At 53.2% G+C, this 18,491-nt stretch overlaps 1 protein-coding gene across 4 annotated transcripts in view; it reads left to right on the top strand.

Annotated features, from left to right (window-relative positions):
- Positions 1 to 18,491, top strand: part of FAM168A (family with sequence similarity 168 member A) — a 228,043-nt gene that overhangs the window by 191,259 nt on the left and 18,293 nt on the right. For all 4 annotated transcript variants that reach the window (XM_068139242.1, XM_068139218.1, XM_068139228.1 and 1 more), the window contains 2 exons: positions 2,715 to 2,795; positions 14,593 to 14,718. In XM_068139242.1, coding sequence (XP_067995343.1) covers positions 2,715 to 2,795; positions 14,593 to 14,718 — 207 coding nt within the window. The remainder of the gene's footprint in view (positions 1 to 2,714; positions 2,796 to 14,592; positions 14,719 to 18,491) is intronic.

Below are 18,491 nucleotides of genomic sequence, written 5' to 3'. Positions count from 1 at the left end.
TGCTCCCTGAGAGGAGGCTGCAGTGAGGTGAGGGTTGGTCTCTTCTGCCTTGTCTCAGGTGAAGGCAGGAGAGGAAATGCCCTGAAATTGTGCCAGGGGAGGGTTAGGTTGGAGATGAGGGAAAATTTCATTGCTGGAAGAGTGGTCAGGGATTGGAAGAGGCTGCCCAGGGAGGTGGTGGACTTCCCTCAAGTTGGCCTTAGGGAGGTTCAGGTTGGACATGAGGATCAAGGGAGATGGAGGTGTTGGGTGGAAGGTTGGACTTGATGATCTTTACCTGGACCTGAGCAAAGCCTTCGACACTGTCCCACACCACATCCTGGTCTCCAAACTGGTGACACATGGGTTTGATGGGTGGATCACTAGATGGATAAGGAACTGGCTTGATGGCTGCACCCAAAGAGTGGCTGTCAATGGCTCCATGTCCCAGTGGAGGCCAGGGACAAGCGGAGTCCCTCAGGGATCAGTCCTGGGACCTGTCTTGTTCAACATCTTTGTGGGTGCCATGGACAGTGGCATTGAGTGCACCCTCAGCAAGTTTGCTGATGACACCAAGCTGTGTGGTGCAGCAGACACGCTGGAGGGAAGGGAGGCCATCCAGAGGGCCCTTGACAGGCTGGAGAGGTGGGCACAAGCCAACCTCATGAAGTTCAACAAGAGCAAGTGCAGGGTCCTGCAGCTGGGTCGAGGCAATCCCAGGCACAAATCCAGGCTGGGCAGTGACTGGCTGGAAAGCAGCCCTGAGGAGAGAGACTTGGGGGTGCTGGTGGAGGAGAAGCTCAACATGAGCTCTCAGTGTGCACTTGCAGCCCGCAAAGCCAATCAGATCCTGGGCTGCATCAGGAGAAGTGTGGCTAGCAGGTCGAGGGAGGTGATCCTCCCCCTCTACTCAGCCCTGGTGAGACCCCACCTGGAGTACTGTGTCCAGTTCTGGAGCCCCTATTCCAAGAGGGATGTGGAGGTGCTGGAAGGTGTCCAGAGAAGGGCCACAAGGATGATCAGAGGGCTGGAGCACCTCTCCTATGAGGACAGACTGAAGGAGTTGGGGCTGTTCAGTCTGCAGAAGAGAAGGCTCCCAGGTGACCTAATTGTGGCCTTCCAGTATCTGAAGGGGGCCTACAGGAAGGCTGGGGAAGGACTTCTCAGGATCTCAGGTAGTGATAGGACTAGGGGGAAGGGAATGAAGCTGGAGGTGGGGAGATTCAGGCTGGAGGTGAGGAGGAAGTTCTTCCCCATGCAAGTGGTGAAGCCCTGGAATGGGTTGTCCAGGGAGGTGGTTGAGGCCCTTTCCCTGGAGGTGTTTAAGCCCAGGCTGGATGAGGCTCTGTCCAGCCTGATCTAGTGTGGGGTGTCCCTGCCCATGGCAGGGGGGTTGGAACTAGATGATCCTTGTGGTCCCTTCCAACCCTGACTGATACTATGATCTTAGAGGTCTTTTCCAATGTTAATGGTTCTGATTCTAGGATGCTAAGTACATCTGAGTTCAGTTTTGGATTGTCTGTCTAATGAGGCAATGGCCTCAAGTTGCACCAGGGGAGGTTCAGGTTGGAGATAAGGAAGAATTTCTTTGCTGCAAGAGTGATCAGGGATTGGGAGAGGCTGCCCAGGTGGTGGAGTCCCCATGCCTGGAGGTGTTTGAGAAACTTGTGGCCATGGCACTTGGAGACATGGTTTAGTGGGCATGGTGGTGTTGAAGTGATGGTTGGATTTGAAAATCCAGGATCCAAGGTCTTTGCCAAGCTTCATGATTCTATGCTATGCCTGTGTTCTGCTCTCTCATGATTGTCCTCATTTGCTAGAGGGACAAAGCTGAAGCATTGTTGCTGGCAGGTGAACGTCTGGGGAGGAGTAACAACAGGCACCAGGACAGGTTAGAGGCTGCCCTGCTGGGGAGCAGCTCCACAGAGAAAGACCTTGGAGTGCTGGTGGGCAGCAAGTTCTGCAGGGGACAGCAATGTGCCCTTGTGGCCAAGAGAGCCAATGGCATCCTGGGGTGCAACAAGAGAAGTGTGGCCAGCAGGGCCAGGGAGGTTCTTCTGCCCCTCTGCTCTGCCCTGCTGAGACCACAGCTGCAATCCTGTGTCCAGTTCTGGGCTCCCCAGTGCAAGAGAGACAGAGACCTGCTGGAGAGAGTCCAAGGAAGAGCCAGGAGGATGCTTAGGGGACTTGAGCATCTGCCCTGTGAAGAGAGACTGAGAGCCCTGGGGCTGTTTAGTGTGGGGAAGAGAAGGCTGAGAGGGGATCTGATCAAGGTCTCTCAGTCTCTGAGGGGTGGCTGTCAAGTGGAGGGGGCCAAGCTCTTTTGGGTGCTGCACAGCAATAAGCCAAGGAGCAATGGATACAAACTTGAACACAGAAGGTTTCAGCTCAACCTGAGGAGAAACTTCTTTGGTGTGAGGGTGCCAGAGCCCTGGAGCAGGCTGCCCATGGAGGTTGTGGAGTGTCCTTCTCTGGAGACTTTCCAAAGCCACCTGGATGCCTTCCTGTGCAGGCTACCCTGGGTGATGCTGCTCTGGCAGGGGGGTTGGACCTGATGATTTCTGGAGGTCCCTTCCAACCTGTGACACTGTGATATATCAGTGCCTTACTTCTGGGCTGTGCTGACAGCCTCTCTGCTCCCACAGGTTCTTTACTGCCTTCCAGGGTTGCTGGCTTCTCCTCCACATTGCCACAAGGATAATTCCTCTCTCTTTCTTTTTTGTGTCTCCTTGCAGGTTATCCTACAGGCTACCCCACTGCTGCCCCAGCCTACAACCCCAACATGTACCCAACCAGCAGCCCTGGCTATGCCCCAGGTAACAACCTGTGTGTGTGGAGATGACTTTGGGACAGTTGAGTCCTGCAGGAGGATTTTCCTTCTGCTGCTTGGTGCACAGACCCCAGAGGTGTCCATGTTCTCATCAGTAGAAACCTTCCAAAGAAGGGGACCTGGGTTGAGCTGTTCCCTTCCTGACTCTGCCTCTAGCTTGGGAAGGTCTCTCTGTGTCCCAGAGGACTCTTGAGCCGTGAGTTCTACCTTGATGCTAACCCAAGGAGTTTCACAGTTGTGCACTGATGGCTTTTAGTGGCTTCTGAATGGTAAAACTCAGTTCAGGAAGGGACATTGAGGGGCTGGAGTGGGCCCAGAGGAGGAGAATGAAGCTAGTGAAGGGCCTGGAGAACAGTTCTGGGGAGGAGCAGCTGAGGGTTGGAGAAAAGAAGGCTGAGGGGAGACCTTCTGGCTCTCTACAAGTCCCTGGGAGGATCTTGGAGTGAGGTGGGGGTTGGTCTCTTTTCTCATGGGACAAGTGGTAGGACAAGAGGGAAAGGCTTCAGGTTGCCCCAAGGAAGGTTTAGGTTGGACATGAGGACCATTTTCTTCCCTCAAAGGGTTGTCCAGGCCTGGCCCAGGCTGCCCAGGGCAGTGGTGGAGCCCCCACCCCTGGTAGGGTTTAAAGGCTGTGGAGATGTGGTGCTGTGAGGGCTGTGGTTTAGTGGTGGCAGTGCTGGGGCAAAGGCTGGAATTAAAAGTGTCCTTCAACCAACACAGTTCTGTGAGTCTACCACATGCTGCCTTTTCAAGATTGCCTTCCCCCTGCTTGTCCTTCTCTCCTTCTTCCATGGCACAGATGCAGGGGTGTCCTCCATCATGTGTGGATATCCCATGCCATGTCCTTACTGCCCCTTGCTTTCCCATGCCACTGATGGACCCTGGCTTTGTCCTGGTGTCTTCTTCTGTCCAGCCCAAGCCTTTCATACTTAAAAGTGCTCTATCAAAATGCAGCAAAGCTCTTGCTGGCCAAGCTTTTCTGCCTTGGTTTGCTGCACTCTCCTCCACACAATCAGTTTTGGGCTCCCCAGTTCAGAAGGGTCAGGGATCTGCTGGAGAGAGTCCAAGAGAGGGCTACAAGGATGCTGAAGGGACCTGGAGCACTGCCTGGTGAGGAGAGGCTGAGAGCCCTGGGGGTGGTCAGTCTGGAGAGGAGAAGACTGAGAGGGGATCTGATCAATCACACAGAATCACCAAGGTTGGAAGAGACCTCAAAGATCATCAAGTCCAACCTGTCACCACAGACCTTATGACTAAACCATGGCACCAAGTGCCACATCCAATCCCCTCTTGAACACCTCCAGGGATGGTGACTCCACCACCTCCCTGGGCAGCACATTCCACTGAGAGAGTCGTTCATCATTGAAGAACTTTCTCCTCACCTCCAGCCTAAACTTCCCCTGGCACAGCTTGAGACTGTGTCCTCTTGTGAGGGCTGGGGGTCAAGAGGCTCTGCTCAGTTGCACCCTGGGATAGGACAAGGGGCAATGGATATAAACTCCAGCACAGGAGGTTCCACCTCAACATGAAGAGGAACTTCTTCACTGTGAGGGTCACAGAGCCCTGGAGCAGGCTGCCCAGGGAGGTTGTGGAGTCTCCTTCTTTGAAGACTTTCAAGCCCCATCTGGATGTGTTCCTGTGTGACCTGTGCTGGATTCTATGGTCCTGCTCTGGCAGAGAGAGTTGGACTCAATGATCTCTGGAGGTAACTTCCAACCCCTAATATCCTGTGATCTTGAGATCTTCTTGCCCATGAAGTTGTGGGTGCTTCATCACTGGAAGCATGCAAGGTGAAGCTAGATGAGGATTTGAGCAACCTCCTCTAGTGTAAAGTGTCCCAGCAGGTGGGGTTGGATTGGGTGATCTTGGAAGGTTCTTTCCAACCCAACCCGTTCTGTGCTCAGCAGCTGTGGGGTGTTGTTTTTAGGCTGGAGTGTGTTATCAGAGCATTTTCTACAAGGAATATGGTCACAATGGTCAAGTGCAAGGATTGGTGGTGTCTGAACTGTGACTGGAGAAGCCTTTTGGAAATCAGAACTGGGGGTTGCATGAAAAAAGACCTGGGGGTGGGGGGGGAAAGATTCTCATGCTGACCCATTGCCAAGCATAGACTAGAGATGAAGAAAACACATCTGATCATACAGTCATAGGATTGTCAGGGTTGGAAGGGACCTCAAGGGTCACCCAGTTCCAACCCCCCTGCTATGGCCAGGGACACCTCACACTACAGCAGGTTGCTCACAGCCACATCCAGCCTGGCCTTCAAAACCTCCAGGGATGAGGCTTCCACCACCTCCCTGGGCAACCTGTGCCAGTGTATTACCACCCTCAGGTTGTCTGGGGCTCTGAGCTGGGGATGTCCCTGCTGACTGCAGGAGGCTTGGACTGGATGACCTTGAGAGGTCCCTTCCAACCCAAAGCATTCCATGATTTCTGTTGGAGGTGTCCCTGCCCACAGCAGGGGGGTTGGAACTGGATGATCCTTGAGGTCCCTTCCAACCCTAACAGTTCTATGATTGCATGAATGCTTCACCTCCAAAGAGCTGTGGGGTTGGCAAACGCCTGCCTGAAGCCATCCTGTCAGCTAAACCCTCAGGAGTCATGGGAGGCAGATTGATGCCTGTGTAGCAAACCCAAAGCCAGACCTTGTGACCAAGCTTTGCTGAAAACCCTTTCTCCCTTCAACTGCCAAGTTTGGAGCCTCTTGGTTGTCATAAACTCAGTGTATTCCCCAACCCTGGGAGCTTGCCAAAGCTGATGAAGCAGGAATGAAGGTTTCATTGCCAAAACCCTTTGGCTTTTATCGGCTGTCTTCTCAACATACCAGTGTCAATTTGCTGTTGTATTTTTGGCAAGGTGGTTAAATAAAAGCCATTTGCTGTGGCCAGTTCTGGAAGGGGATCTGCTGGGTTTGACTTGGTTTCGATCTGCTTCTGGTAGGGGCTTGAGCTGCTTTTTTTTTTTCTTGCCACTGACCATCTTCAAGTGCAGTTGGAGAGAGGTTTTGTGCCTTTAGATGGGTGCTGGCCACCTTCAGATTCCACTGAAGGAGAATTTGTGGGTGGTGAGAGCCTGGCCCAGGTTGCCCAAGGAGGTGGTAGAAGCCTCATCCCTGGAAGCATTCCAGGTCAGGTTGGATGGGGCTCTGGGCAGCCTGCTCTGATTGAATCATAGATTCATAGAATGTTATGGGCTGGAAGAGACCTTTGGACCTGGTCAACCTCCCCCGCCAAAACAGGACCACCTAGGGCAGGTCACACAGTAAAGCATCCAGGTGGGTTTTGAAAGGTTTCTTGAACACCTCCAGGACTCCACCACCTCCCTGGGCAGCCTCTTCCAATCCCTGACCAAATATTAGCAGCATCCTTGTGGTTTCACCAGAGCTATTCATGATTCCTTAAACAACATCCCTGGGGGCATCAAGATTTCCTGTTTCAGCTAATTCTCCTAACAGGCAGTTCCAGGATGATCACAACAGAATGATAGAGGTTGGAAGGGACCTCTGGAGATCATCCAGTCCATCTCCCCTGCCAGAGCAGGACCACCTAGGGCTGGTCAGACAGGAACACGTCCAGGTGGATTTTGGAAGTCTCCAGAGAAGGAGACTCCACAAACTCTCTGGGCAGCCTGCTCCAGGCCTCCAGCAGCCTCACACCATAGAAGTTTCTCCTCATCTTCACCTGAAGCCTCTTGGGTTCCAGATTGTACCCCTTGGTCCTTGTCTTCTCACTGGGCACCACCAAGCAGAACCTGGCACCTTCAGCCTGACCCCCACCCCTCAGAAAATTATAGACATTGATCAGGTCTCTTCTCAGCCTTCTCCTCTCCACACCAAACATCCCCAGGGCTCTCAGTCTCTCTCCTCAACAGATCTCTTCCAGTCCCTTCAGCACCCTCACAGCCTCCCCTGGTCTCTCCCCAGCTGCTCTCTGCCTCTCTTCAACTGGGGAGCCCCAAACTGGACACAGGATTGCAGGGGTGGTCTCAGCAGGGCAGAGTAGAGGGGGAGGAGAACCTCCCTAGCCTTCCTGACCACACTTATCTTAAAGAACCAAATTACTTCCCCAAAAGGCCAGATTTAAAGGATTGCCCCAGAAATGTGATCTCAGTTGAAGGCGTCCCTGCTCTCAGCTGGGGGGGGGGGGGGGGGGGGAGGGGTTTGGGTTAGATGACCTCAAAAGGTCCCTTCCAACCCAAACCCTTCTATGCTTCTAGCAGTGAAAGAATCAAATGGGGAAGAGCTCCAGAGCATCCAAACCTCACAGATTTATTGGTGGTTTGTCCTGCCAGAGGCTGGCAATGTCCTCCCTGCTCAGCCAGGGATGTAAACACATCAACATTCCAGCCTAGTGGCCTGGACATCATCGAATGTCCTTGTCCCCAGGGCACTGCCTGCATGCCTCATGCAGGCAGCAGCTCCACCACCCAGTGGGAAGGTGGCCAAAGGGGACAGCCCAGGGAGAGGAAACACCAAATGGCTGCAGGATGAGGCTCTGCCTTGCTTCTTGTACATCCCTGGGAGGCTGGAGTTCCTCTCAGAGAAAGCAATAAATAAATACATCTGGAAGTAAGCCCCAGAAGGGCTGAAACTAAACTCCTTCTGTTTCAAGCTCTTGCTTGCAAGCCTCACACATTCCCCTGGAAAGGAGAGGAAAGATGCTTCCATGGACTCACCAGGGATGCAGCAGTGCCAGGCAGTGGAGAGGAAAAAGTGGAGAGGGAGTGAGGACAGCCTCTCTCAACACTATCTTGAGAGGGCAGAGCAAAGGTTCCAGAGGAAATCATGGTTTGGATCTTTAATTTGGAGGCTTTTTCAAGCTGCTTTCAGGGCTTTTTGTTGTTGAGTTGTGGTTTGGAAAGCTCCTGGTTGTGCAGCAGGCAAGAAGTTGTTATGGGCAACTCCAGGGAGCAAATGTGGGCTCCAGCACTCAGCACCTGCCAGCATTGCACCTCCTGCCAGTGATCACCCTAGAGTCATGGAATCACAGAATGGTTTGGGTTGGAAGAAGCCTTGCAAGGTCATCCAGTCCATCCTCACTGCACTGAGCAGGGGCAATCCCCAGCTAGAGCAGGCTGCTCGGAGCAGCATCCAAGGTGACCTGGAATGGTTCCAGGGATGGAGCATCTCCCACCTCTCTGGGCAACCTGGGGCAGGCTCTCAGCACCCTCAGTGCCAAAAATTTCTCCCTTCTCTCCAGAATGAATTTCCCTCTTGGAGTGACAAACCATCTTCCCTTGTCCTGTCCCAACAGGCCCTGCTCAAAAGTCTGTCTCCAGCTCTTTCTCTTCTCATCCCTTTTAAGTCCTGCAAGGCCACCAGAAGGTCTCCCTGGAGCCTTCTCTTCTCCAGGCTGAACAACCCCAACTCTCCCAGCCTGGCCTCACAGCAGAGGGCTTCCAGCCCTCTCAGCATGGCTGTGGCCTCCTCTAGCCCTGCTCCCGCAGATCCCTGTCTGTGCTGTGCTGAGGCTTCCAGAGCTGCCCGAGCACTGCAGGTGGGGTCTGAGCAGAGCACAGCAGAGGGGCAGAATCACTTCCCTTGACCTCCTGGCCATACTTCTTCTACTTCTCTATGTCAAACAGACTTGAAGGAGGAAAATTAAGTCTCTTTCAGACAGTTAATGAAAAATAAGCTCCACAAAATACACTGTGGGTCCATGTGGCAGAGCAGGAAGGGTCCTCAGCTGAAGTGGAACTGCGTTAAAGGAATGCTGTGGTTCAGGGGCTGAGGTAAAAAGCAGCTGCCTGTGTAGGTACAGAGTGTGTCTCCTCCATCTGAATCAAGCTGCTGCCATCCTGGAGGCTGGAAATAACTCTGCTGGGGAGAAGAACATGCTGCTGGGGGTCATGCTGGCCAGCAGGACAAGGTTGGGAGTCAGAGAGCATTGGCATCCTGGCCTGGATCAGGAACAGTATGGCCAGCAGGAGTAGGGAGGTCATTCTGCCCCTGTACACTGCACTGGTTAGGCCACACCTTGAGTCCTGTGTCCAGTTTGGGCCTCTCAGTTTAGGAAGGAGGTTGACTTGCTGGAAGGAGTCCAGGGAAGGGCAACGAAGTTGGTGAGGGGCTTGGAGCACAGCCCTGTGAGGAGAGGCTGAGGGAGCTGGGGTTGCTTAGCCTGGAGAAGAGGAGACTCAGGGGTGACCTTATCACTCTCTACAACTACCTGAAGGGAGGTTGTAGACAGGCAGAGGTTGGTCTCTTCTCCCAGGCTACCAATACCAGAACAAGAGGACACAGTCTCAAGCTGCACCAGGGGAGGTTTAGGCTGGAGGTGAGGAGAAAGCTCTTCACAGAGAGAATGATTGCCCATTGGAATGTGCTGCCCAGGGAGGTGGTGGAGTCACCATCACTGGAGGTGTTCAGGAGACTTGACAGGGTGCTTGGTTACATGGGTTAGTTGATTAGGTGGTGTTGGATGATAGGTTGGATGCAATGATCTCAAAGGTCTCTTCCAACCTGGTTTATTCTAGTCTAGTCTAGTCTAGTCTAGTCTAATCAGAGCTTTGTCTTTAAACCCTTTGGTTCTGAAACAGCAGAACTTCTAAAGGTAGCTTTTGAGGGGCTGTAGATGTTGAGCCTTTAATCCTCTTGCTGCAGGAAGAGAGCAGAGGAGATGCTGGGCCCTGCACTTGGGTCACAACCACCCCATAAAGGCTCCAGGCTTAGGGCAGAGTGGCTGGAAAGTGCTCAGAGGAAAAGGACCTAGGGGTGTTGTTCAACCTAGCTGGTTGAAGATGAACCAGGAGGTGCCCAGGTAGCCAAGAAGGGCAGCAGCAGCCTGGTCTGGAGCTGCAATGGTGTGGCCAGCAGGAGCAGGGCAGGGATTGTGCCCCTGGACTTAATGCTGGTGAGGCCACAGCTGCAATACTGTGTTCAGTTTTTGGGCTCCTCACTACAAGAATGACAGTGGGGGGCTGGAGCAGGGGCAGAGCAGGGCAACAAAGCTGGGGAAGGGGCTGGAGAACAGGGCTGGGGAGGAGTAGCTGAGGGACCTGGGGTTGGTTAGTCTGGAGAGAAGGAGGCTGAGGGGAGACCGTCTGCATCTCTACTCCCTGAGAGGTTGAAGCCAGGTGGGGTTGGTCTCTCTACCTGGTCTCAGGTGATAGAAGGAGAGGAAATGGCCTGAAATTGTGCCAGGGGAGGGTTAGGTTGGAGGTGAGGAAGAATTTCTTTGCTGCAAGAGTGGTCAGGGATTGGAAGAGGCTGCCCAGGGAGGTGGTGGAGTCCCCATGACTGGAGGGGCCACTGAAGAAACCAGTGGCCATGGCGGTGTTGGGTTGATGGTTGGACTGGATGACCTTGGAAGTCTCTTGCAAACAAAACAGCTCTGTGGCTCTGTGATTCTTGGATCCCTGTGTGACCTACCCTGGGTGATCCTGCTTTGGCAGGTGGCTTGGACTTGATGATCTCCAGAGATCCCTTCCCACCCCTACCATTCTATGATTCTCTAAGAGCTCAGCCAAAGGCACCCTATGGAAAGCCTAAGAGAATTAATTACTAAGGGAATGAGTTTCTTTCCATCCTGGTTGACTGAAACAACCTTCTCTGCTTCTCCTGTTGGATTTCCCTATTCTTGATTAGAGGGAGAAACACAAATCAGGCTTCAGACCCACCAGCACTGCCAAGCTCTGCTGCCTGCCACCAGCCTGCTTAGTTAGGACTGGCTCAGCAAAACCAAATTAATTTCAAGAAGATGAAAAGGAGCTACTGCAAATCACCAAGGGCAGAAGAATTAGCAACAAAAAGAACCCCAAACCCAATCCACAACCCCAAAATAATGATCTATGTCTTCATTAAGCCTGCTGCATCTTCCCTCCCAGCCATTCTGTCTTCTGGAAATGGTTGGTTGAGTTTCCTTCATTAAAATACAAGTCCTTTTTTTCTTTGCCTGGAAGTAGGGCACACACCTGGAGGTTGGCTTCTGCTCCAGCTGCATTGATTAATAATGCAGGGGAGAAGAATGCTCTTTCTTTTTTGCTAGCATCCATCACTTTGGTGCCCTCAAAGAAAAAGCAGCGCTGAGCTTTGGATATCAGGAGGTCCCTGTGAGCCAGAACAATCCTCACTATCAGTACCCATTGGGGGAGGAGGGGATGGAAAGCAGCCCTGGAAAGGCCTTGGGGGTGCTGAGGAGGGGAGAAGCTGGACAGGAGCAGGCAGTGTGAGCTTGCAGCACAGAAGGCCAAGGGCAGCCTGGGCTGCATCCAAAGCAGCGTTGGCAGCAGAGCCAGAGAGGTGATTCTGCCACTTTGCTCTGCTCTGGGGAGACCTCACCTGGAGTGCTGTGTGCAGGTCTGGAGCCCTCAGCACAGGAAGGACCTGGAGCTGCTGGAGCAGGTCTAGAGGAGGGCCAGGGAAATGCTCAGGGGGTTGGAGCAGCTCTACTCTGAGGCCAGGCTGAGGGAGCTGGGGGTGTTCAGCCTGGAGAAGAGAAGGCTCTGGGGAGATCTAATATCACAGTATCAGAGTATCACCAAGGTTGGAGGAGACCCCAAAGATCATCAAGTCCAACCTATCACCCAAGACCTCATGACTAGACCCTGGCACCAAGAACCATGTCCAATCCCCTCTTGAACTCCTCCAGGGATGGTGACTCCACCACCTCCCTGGGCAGCACATTCCAATGGGCAACAGCTCTCTCTGAGAACTTTCTCCTCACCTTGAGCCTAAACTTCCCCTGGTGCAGCTTGAGACTGTGTCCTCTTGTTCTGGTGCTGCTTGCCTGGGAGAAGAGACCAACCCCTTCCTGGCTACAACCTCCCTTCAGGTAGACAGTAGACAGCAATAAGGTCTCCCCTGAGCCTCCTCTTCTCCAGGCTAAGCAACCCCAGCTCCCTCAGCCTCTCCTCACAGGGCTGTGCTCAAGGCCTCTCCCCAGCCTTGTTGCCCTTCTCTGGACACATTCAAGTGTCTCAATGTCCTTCTTAACCTGAGAGGCCCAGAACTGGACACAGGGCTCAAGGTGTGGCCTAACCAGTGCTGAGTACAGGGCAGAATGACTTCCCTTCTCCTGCTGGCCTCACTGTTCCTGATCCAGGCCTGGATGCCATTGGCCTTCCAGTTTACAACTACCTGAAGGGAGGTTGAAGCCAGGTGGGGGTTGGTCTCTTCTCCCAGAACAAGAGGACACAGTCTCAAGCTGTGCCAGGGGAGGTTCAGGCTGGATGTTAGGAAGAAATTTTTCCCAGAAAGAGAGATTGGCCATTGGGATGTGCTGCCCAGGGAGGTGGTGGGGTCAGCATCACTGGAGGTGTTTAAAAAGAGACTGGATGAGTCACTTAGTGCCATGGTTTAGTTCATGCAATGGTGTTGGGTGGACTTGATGATCTCCAACCTGGTTAATTCTGTACAAGAAGGCTGCAGAGAGACTGTTTGCAAAGGCCTGCAGGGACAGGAGGAAAGGCAGTGGCTTCAAACTTCCACCAGATGTGCCTGGGATACAATAGATAAGGAATAAAAGTTCTTTGTTTAGAAGATACTGGGAGGATCAAATCCAGTTTGGGGGGGACCAGCAGACCTGCAGCAGTGCTTCTCCCCTCTCTCTAGGCAGTTGTGTCCAACCATTAGGATCTGCCACAGGGCTGGCATGTTCTGTGGCTCCAGAGGTGATTCCTTGTCCTCCTCCTCCAGCCCTGTGGCACTCCAGATTTACAGCTGCCTCTTCAGACATGGTTAATGAAGAGCCTGAGCAGACATGAAGGCATTGGAGAGGGGTTGGAACCTCACTGCTCTTCCCTTTGGGCTGCAGAAAGGTTCAGAAGCTCTGAGCCAGTTCTGAAATTTCTTCTGCAGGGATTAGTGAGGAGCCCATTGGGGATAGGGACTTGCTTAGGAGAAGGAGTAACAAAGCTCAGCTTGAAAATGTCTTCATGTGTGACTCCTTGTGGGCCAACAGGAGGATAAGGAATCCGCCACCCTCTCCTACGGGCCATGGTGTCTATCCCAAAGATCTCCTCTCTCTGCCCCAGATGGCTGTGTCTGAGCTTGGCTGCTTCTGCTAGCAGAACCCTGACTACAAAATCACAGCTCCATTGCTCTTCTCTTGCCCAAAGCTCCTTTTTTATTTCCCCCCCACCTCCAGAAGTCTCTTGGCCTGGCAGATCTGACCCCAAAATCCCTGTATTACATGTCCTTAATGCCACCAATGGACAAGAGGGACAGGCCCTGGCCTCCAACCTTCTGGAGACCTTGGGGACTTTATTTGGAAGACAAATCAATAAGAGATTGTGAAGTTGGACTAGATGACCTCTAAAGGTCCCTCCCAACCCAACCCAGTCCATGATTCCATGAGGTAGATCTTAAATGCTGTTAAATAATCATGGCTGGATGGGAACCTCTGTGAACTGTAGCTCCTGCAAAGGACCAGGAGACATTAATGCTCCTGGAGGCCTCCTTGGTGTGGACCAGGAGATATTAATGCTCCTGGAAGCCTCCTTGGTGTGGACCAGGAGATACTAATGCTCCTGGAAGCCTCCTTGATGTGGACCAGGAGATATTCATGTTCCTGGAAGCATCCTTGATGTGGACCAGGAGATATTCATGTTCCTGGAAGCTTCTTTGGTTGGGACCAGGAGATACTCATGTTCCTGAAAGCCACCTTTGACCAGGAGATATTAATAGTGAATTAATTGAACCTGGTTTTGATGAAAAGCCTAAATGGAAGAGGAGTGTTTCTGGGAGCTGGGTCTCCAGGGTGATGTTCAGGAGTGCAACAGACCATGGAAAAATAAAACAAGGCAGTTTGGAAGCCCTTAAGAGCTCACAGACCTTTGGGAAGGGGCACAGGCTTGGAGCAGATCAGTGCTCAAGTGGAGGAGAAATTCTGCTCTGAGTCTCTCCCTTCCCACAAACCTCAAGGTTTGCTCTACAAGAAGGTGAGCATGGGGGGGTGGGGTGGGTGTTGGTTTCTTCTCCCAAGTATCTAGTGATAGAACAAGAGGGAATGGCCTCCAGCTGCACCAAGGGAGGTTGAAGGCTGAACATGAGGGAAAAAAATTACTGAAAGGGTTGTCAGAGGATGCTGAGAGAGGTGGTGGAGTCACCATGCCTGGAGGTGTTTAAAAGCCAGGTGGATGTGGTGCTTGGTGGACTGGGTAGAGTAGGGTTAATGGTTGGACTTGATGATCTTGGAGGCCTTTCCCAACCTAAATGATTTTCAGGTGGCAGGGAGTGATAAGACTTGGGGGGATGGGGCAAAAGTAGAAGTGGGGAGATTCAGATTGGATGTCCCTCCCCCACCTCCTGACCCCACTGAACACAAAGGGGCAAGAGAAAAGAATCATAGAATCACAGAACTGTCAGGGTTGGAAGGGAGCTCAAGGATCAGCCAGTTCCACCCCCTCTGCCATGGCCAGGGACACCTCACACTACAGCAGGTTGCTCACAGCCACCTCCAGCCTGGCCTTCAAAACCTCCAGGCATGAGGCTTCCACCACCTCCCTGGGCAACCTGTGCCAGGGTCTCACCACCCTCATGGGGAAGAACTTCTTCCTAACATCCAATCTCAATCTCCCCACTTCTGGTTTTGCTTCATCCCCTCCAGTCCTATCCTTATCCTCAGTATTTTCCTTTTCCCATCCAGTGGTGATTTATTTACATTCTGCTACTTTCCCTTCAAGCTCTGTGGAAAACCTTTAAGGGCAGAGCCTGAAACTACCACAGATGGGGCTGGGGGTGGGTGGAAAGGAAGAGAGCAGCCAAGTGGTTCAAATGTGCCCCAGGTGTGGGAGTTTGTGTCTCCCCTGCTGTCTGTGACCCCTCTTCTCTCTCTCCACTCAAGCTACACTTCTGATGAAGCAAGCCTGGCCACAGACCTCCTCCTCCTGTGCCACAGAGGGAACCTTCCACCTCCCGGTGGACGCCAGCACCGAGAACAGAACTTACCAGGCTTCTTCTGCAGCATTCAGTAACTAAACCTTTTCTTCTGGGCTTTGGTTGGTTGCTTTGTTCCCATCTCCTTCCTCCCCTCCTGGTGTGGGGGGGTGGTTGTTTGGGGATGGGGTTAGTTTGGGATCATTGGATGCTAGGGGTTGGAAGAGACCTCTGAAGGTTGAGTCCGACCCCCCTGCCAGAGCAGGAGCATAGAATCCAGCACAGGTCACACAGGAACACATCCAGATGGGGCTTGAAAGGCTCCAGGGCTCTGTGACCCTCCCAGTGAAGAAGTTCCTCCTCATGCTGAGGTGGAGCCTCCTGTGCTGTGGTTTACATCCATTACCCCTTGTCCTATCCCAGGGTGCAGCTTAGCAGAGCGTTTCCCCTCCCTCCTGACCCCCAGCCCTCAGATATTGATAGACATTGATTAAATGCTCTCTCAGTCCTCTCTTTTCCAGACTAACCACCCCCAGGGCTCTCAGCCTCCCTCATAGGATGAGCAAAGGGATGTGGGATCGTTCATGTCCATGCAAGTGTCCAGGTGTCCTTCCCTGGGGGTTGCTTGCTGGCACCACATAGCAGATTCCTCACCTGCTGCTGCCAGAGCTGCCTGGTGAGAGAGTTGTGTTGCTTCTGGGAGAGCTGTATGGCTTCTGCCATTCCATCTGGGATGAACCCTTGCAGAGCAATGAAGGCAGGTGGCATCCCTGCTCCTCTCTCTTCTCCTGTGTTAAAGCCATGAAGGAGCATGAAGAGGAGAGCACCATCTGGACAGGCTGAGGGCTGGGTGCAGGCAAACCTCATGGAGTTCAATAAGGGCAAGTGCAGGGTCCTGCACCTGGGGTGGAATAACAGCAGGCACTAGGACAGGTTAGAGGCTGCCCTGCTGGAAAGCAGCTCCATGGAGAAAGACCTTGGAGTGCTGGTGGGCAGCAAGTTCTGCAGGGGACAGCAATGTGCCCTTGTGGCCAAGAGAGCCAATGGCATCCTGGGGTGCAGCAAGAGAAGTGTGGCCAGCTGTTGTCTGCCACTCTGGACATGACCACTTAGCAAATGCATCATCCAGCTAAATGTCCCTTCAAGTTGCTCCAGGGGGAGGGTTAGGTTGGAGATGAGGAAGTATTTCTTTGCTGCAGGAGTGGTCAGGGATTGGAAGAGGCTGCCCAGGTAGGTGGTGGAGTCCCCATGCCTAGAGGTGTTCAAGAAGCAGCACCTGGGGACGTGGATTAATGGCCATGGTGGTGTTGGATTGATGGCTGGGCTGGATGATCCTGAAGGCCTCTAACCAAACCAGTTCTATGGTTTAGTGGCCATGGTGATGCTGGTTTGATAGTTGGACCCAATGACCTTGAAGGTCTTTTCCAACCTTAATGATTCTCTATGATTCTATACTCAGGTGACTGCCTGGGTAATGTGGGGCAGGCTGTGGCTGTGGTCTGCCTGGACTTCAGCAAGGCCTTTGACACCGTCCCCCATAGCAAACTCCCGGCCAAGCTGTCAGCCCCTGGCTTGGACAGCAGCACTCTGTGCTGGGTGAGGAACTGGCTGGAGGCTGAGCCCAGAGAGTGGTGGTGAATGGTGCCACATCCAGCTGGCAGCCAGGCACTAGTGGTGTCCTCCAGGAATCAGTGCTGGGCCCCATCCTGTTCAATATCTTTATTGATGATCTGGATGAGGGCATTGAGTCCATCATCAGTCAGTTTGCAGATGACACCAAGCTGGGGGCAGGAGTTGAGCTGTTAGAGCCTAGGAGAGCTCTGCAGAGGGACCTCAATGGCCTGGACAGATGGGCAGAGTCCAACGGCATGAGATTGAACACATCCAAGTGCCAGGTGCTGCACATTGGCCACAACAACCCCAGGCAGTGCTACAGGCTGGGGTCAGAGTGGCTGGAGAGCAGCCAGGCAGAGAGGGACCTAGGAGTAGTGGTTGAGAGTAGGCTGAACATGAGCCTGCAGTGTGCCCAGGTGGCCAAGAAGGCCAATGGCATCCTGGCCTGCATCAGGAACAGTGTGGCCAGCAGGAGCAGGGAGATCATTCTGCCCTGTGCTCAGCACTGGTTAGGCCACACCTTGAGTCCTGTGTCCAGTTCTGGGCCCCTCAGGTTAAGAAGGACTTTGAAATGCTGGAAGGTATCCAGAGAAGGGCAACAAATTTGAGGGATCTGGAGCACAGCCCTGTGAGGAGAGGCTGAGGGAGCTGGGGTTGCTTAGCCTGGAGAGGAGGAGACTCAGGGGTGACCTTATCGCTCTCTACAACTACCTGAAGGGAGGTTGTAGCCAGGTGGGGGTTGGTCTCTTCTCCCAGGCTACCAGTACCAGAACAAGAGGACACAGTCTCAGGCTGCACCAGGGGAGGTTTAGGCTGGAGGTGAGGAGAAAGTTCTTCACTGAGAAAGTGAGTGCCCATTGGAATGGGCTGCCCAGGGAGGTGGTGGAGTCACCATCACTGTAGGTGTTCAGGAGGAGACTTGACAGGGTGCTTGGTGCCATGGGTTAGTTGATTAGGTGGTGTTGGATGATAGGTTGGATGCAATGATCTCGAAGGTCTCTTCCAACCTGGTTCCATTCCATTCCATTCCATATAATCAAGCTTATGCTCACCCCTTCCTGTGGGAAGAAGAGGAGTCCGTGACACCAAATTCACCTGAGGTTATTTCCCACCCCTTTTTTTGCTAGTCTGGGAAAAAAAAAACCCTCCATCTGTGCAGGGTGACTTAAGGTTGGGATCTCTGGAGCAGCAGGAGGGATTTGAGCCACAGTTTTAATGGCAGCTGGAGCTCAAAGGCTTTTTAAAATCCCAGCCTGCTGCTGAAGCAAGGACCATGCCCAACCTCCTCATCCTAACAAGGTGGGAGATAGTCATAAAGCGCAGCCATGCTTTGCCAAGAGGAACTTCCATCATCTCTTGGCCATTAAAGCTTGATCATGTGTCATTCTTAGCCACAAATTGTTCTCTTTCCCTCCCCACTTTATAACTGTGGAAGGTGACACCTGCCTGGGCAGGGCTTTAAGACCTTCTTTAATGTCATGGAGAGGTAGAAAAGGACCTGGGAGTGTGGGCTGACAGCTGGCTGGAGGTGAGCCAGCAGCGTGCTCTCAAGTGGCCAAGAAGGCCACCAGCAGCCAGGCTTGGAGCAGAAATAGTGTGGCCAGCAGGAGCAGGGCAAGGATGGTCCCCCTGGACTTAACACTGGTGAGGCTGCACCTCAAATCCTGGGGTCAGTTTGGAGACACTCACTCCAAGGAGGACATTGAGGGCTGGAGCAGGCCCAGGGAAGGGCAACAGAGCTGGGAAGGGTCTGGAGAACAGGGCTGGGGAGGAGCAGCTGAGGGAGCTGGGGGTATTCAGTCTGGAGAAAAGGAGACTGAGAGGAGGCCTCATTGCTCTCCACACCTCCCTGAAAGGAGGCTGCAGTGAGGTGGCAGTGGGTGTCTTCTGCCTAGTCTCAGGTGATAGAAGGATAGAAAATGGCCTGAAATTGTGCCAGGGGAGGGTTAGGTTGGAGATCAGGGAAAACTAGTTTGCTGGAAGAGTGGTCAGGGGTTGGAACAGGCTGCCCAGGGAGGTGGTGGAGTCCCCATTGCTGCAGCTGCTTGGTGTAGCCTGCTCCTGGCACATCGTGGGTGCAAGCTGCAGCCTCTTGGTGCTGCCTTCTCCTGGCACACCCTGGGTGCAAGCTGCAGTCTCTTGGTGCTGCCTGTCCCTGGCACACCCTGAGTGCAAGCAGCAGTCTCTTGGTGCTGCCTGTCCCTGGCACACCCTGGGTGCAAGCTGCAGGTTCATGGTGCTGCCTGTCCCTGG

The sequence above is a fragment of the Melanerpes formicivorus genome, unplaced genomic scaffold (genome assembly GCF_026170545.1).
Source record: "Melanerpes formicivorus ecotype bairdi unplaced genomic scaffold, bMelFor1.0.p_v2 SCAF_1, whole genome shotgun sequence".
Lineage (NCBI taxonomy): Eukaryota > Metazoa > Chordata > Aves > Piciformes > Picidae > Melanerpes > Melanerpes formicivorus.
The sequence above is the reverse complement of the archived record's forward strand: the minus strand, read 5'-3'. Positions and strand labels throughout refer to the sequence as shown.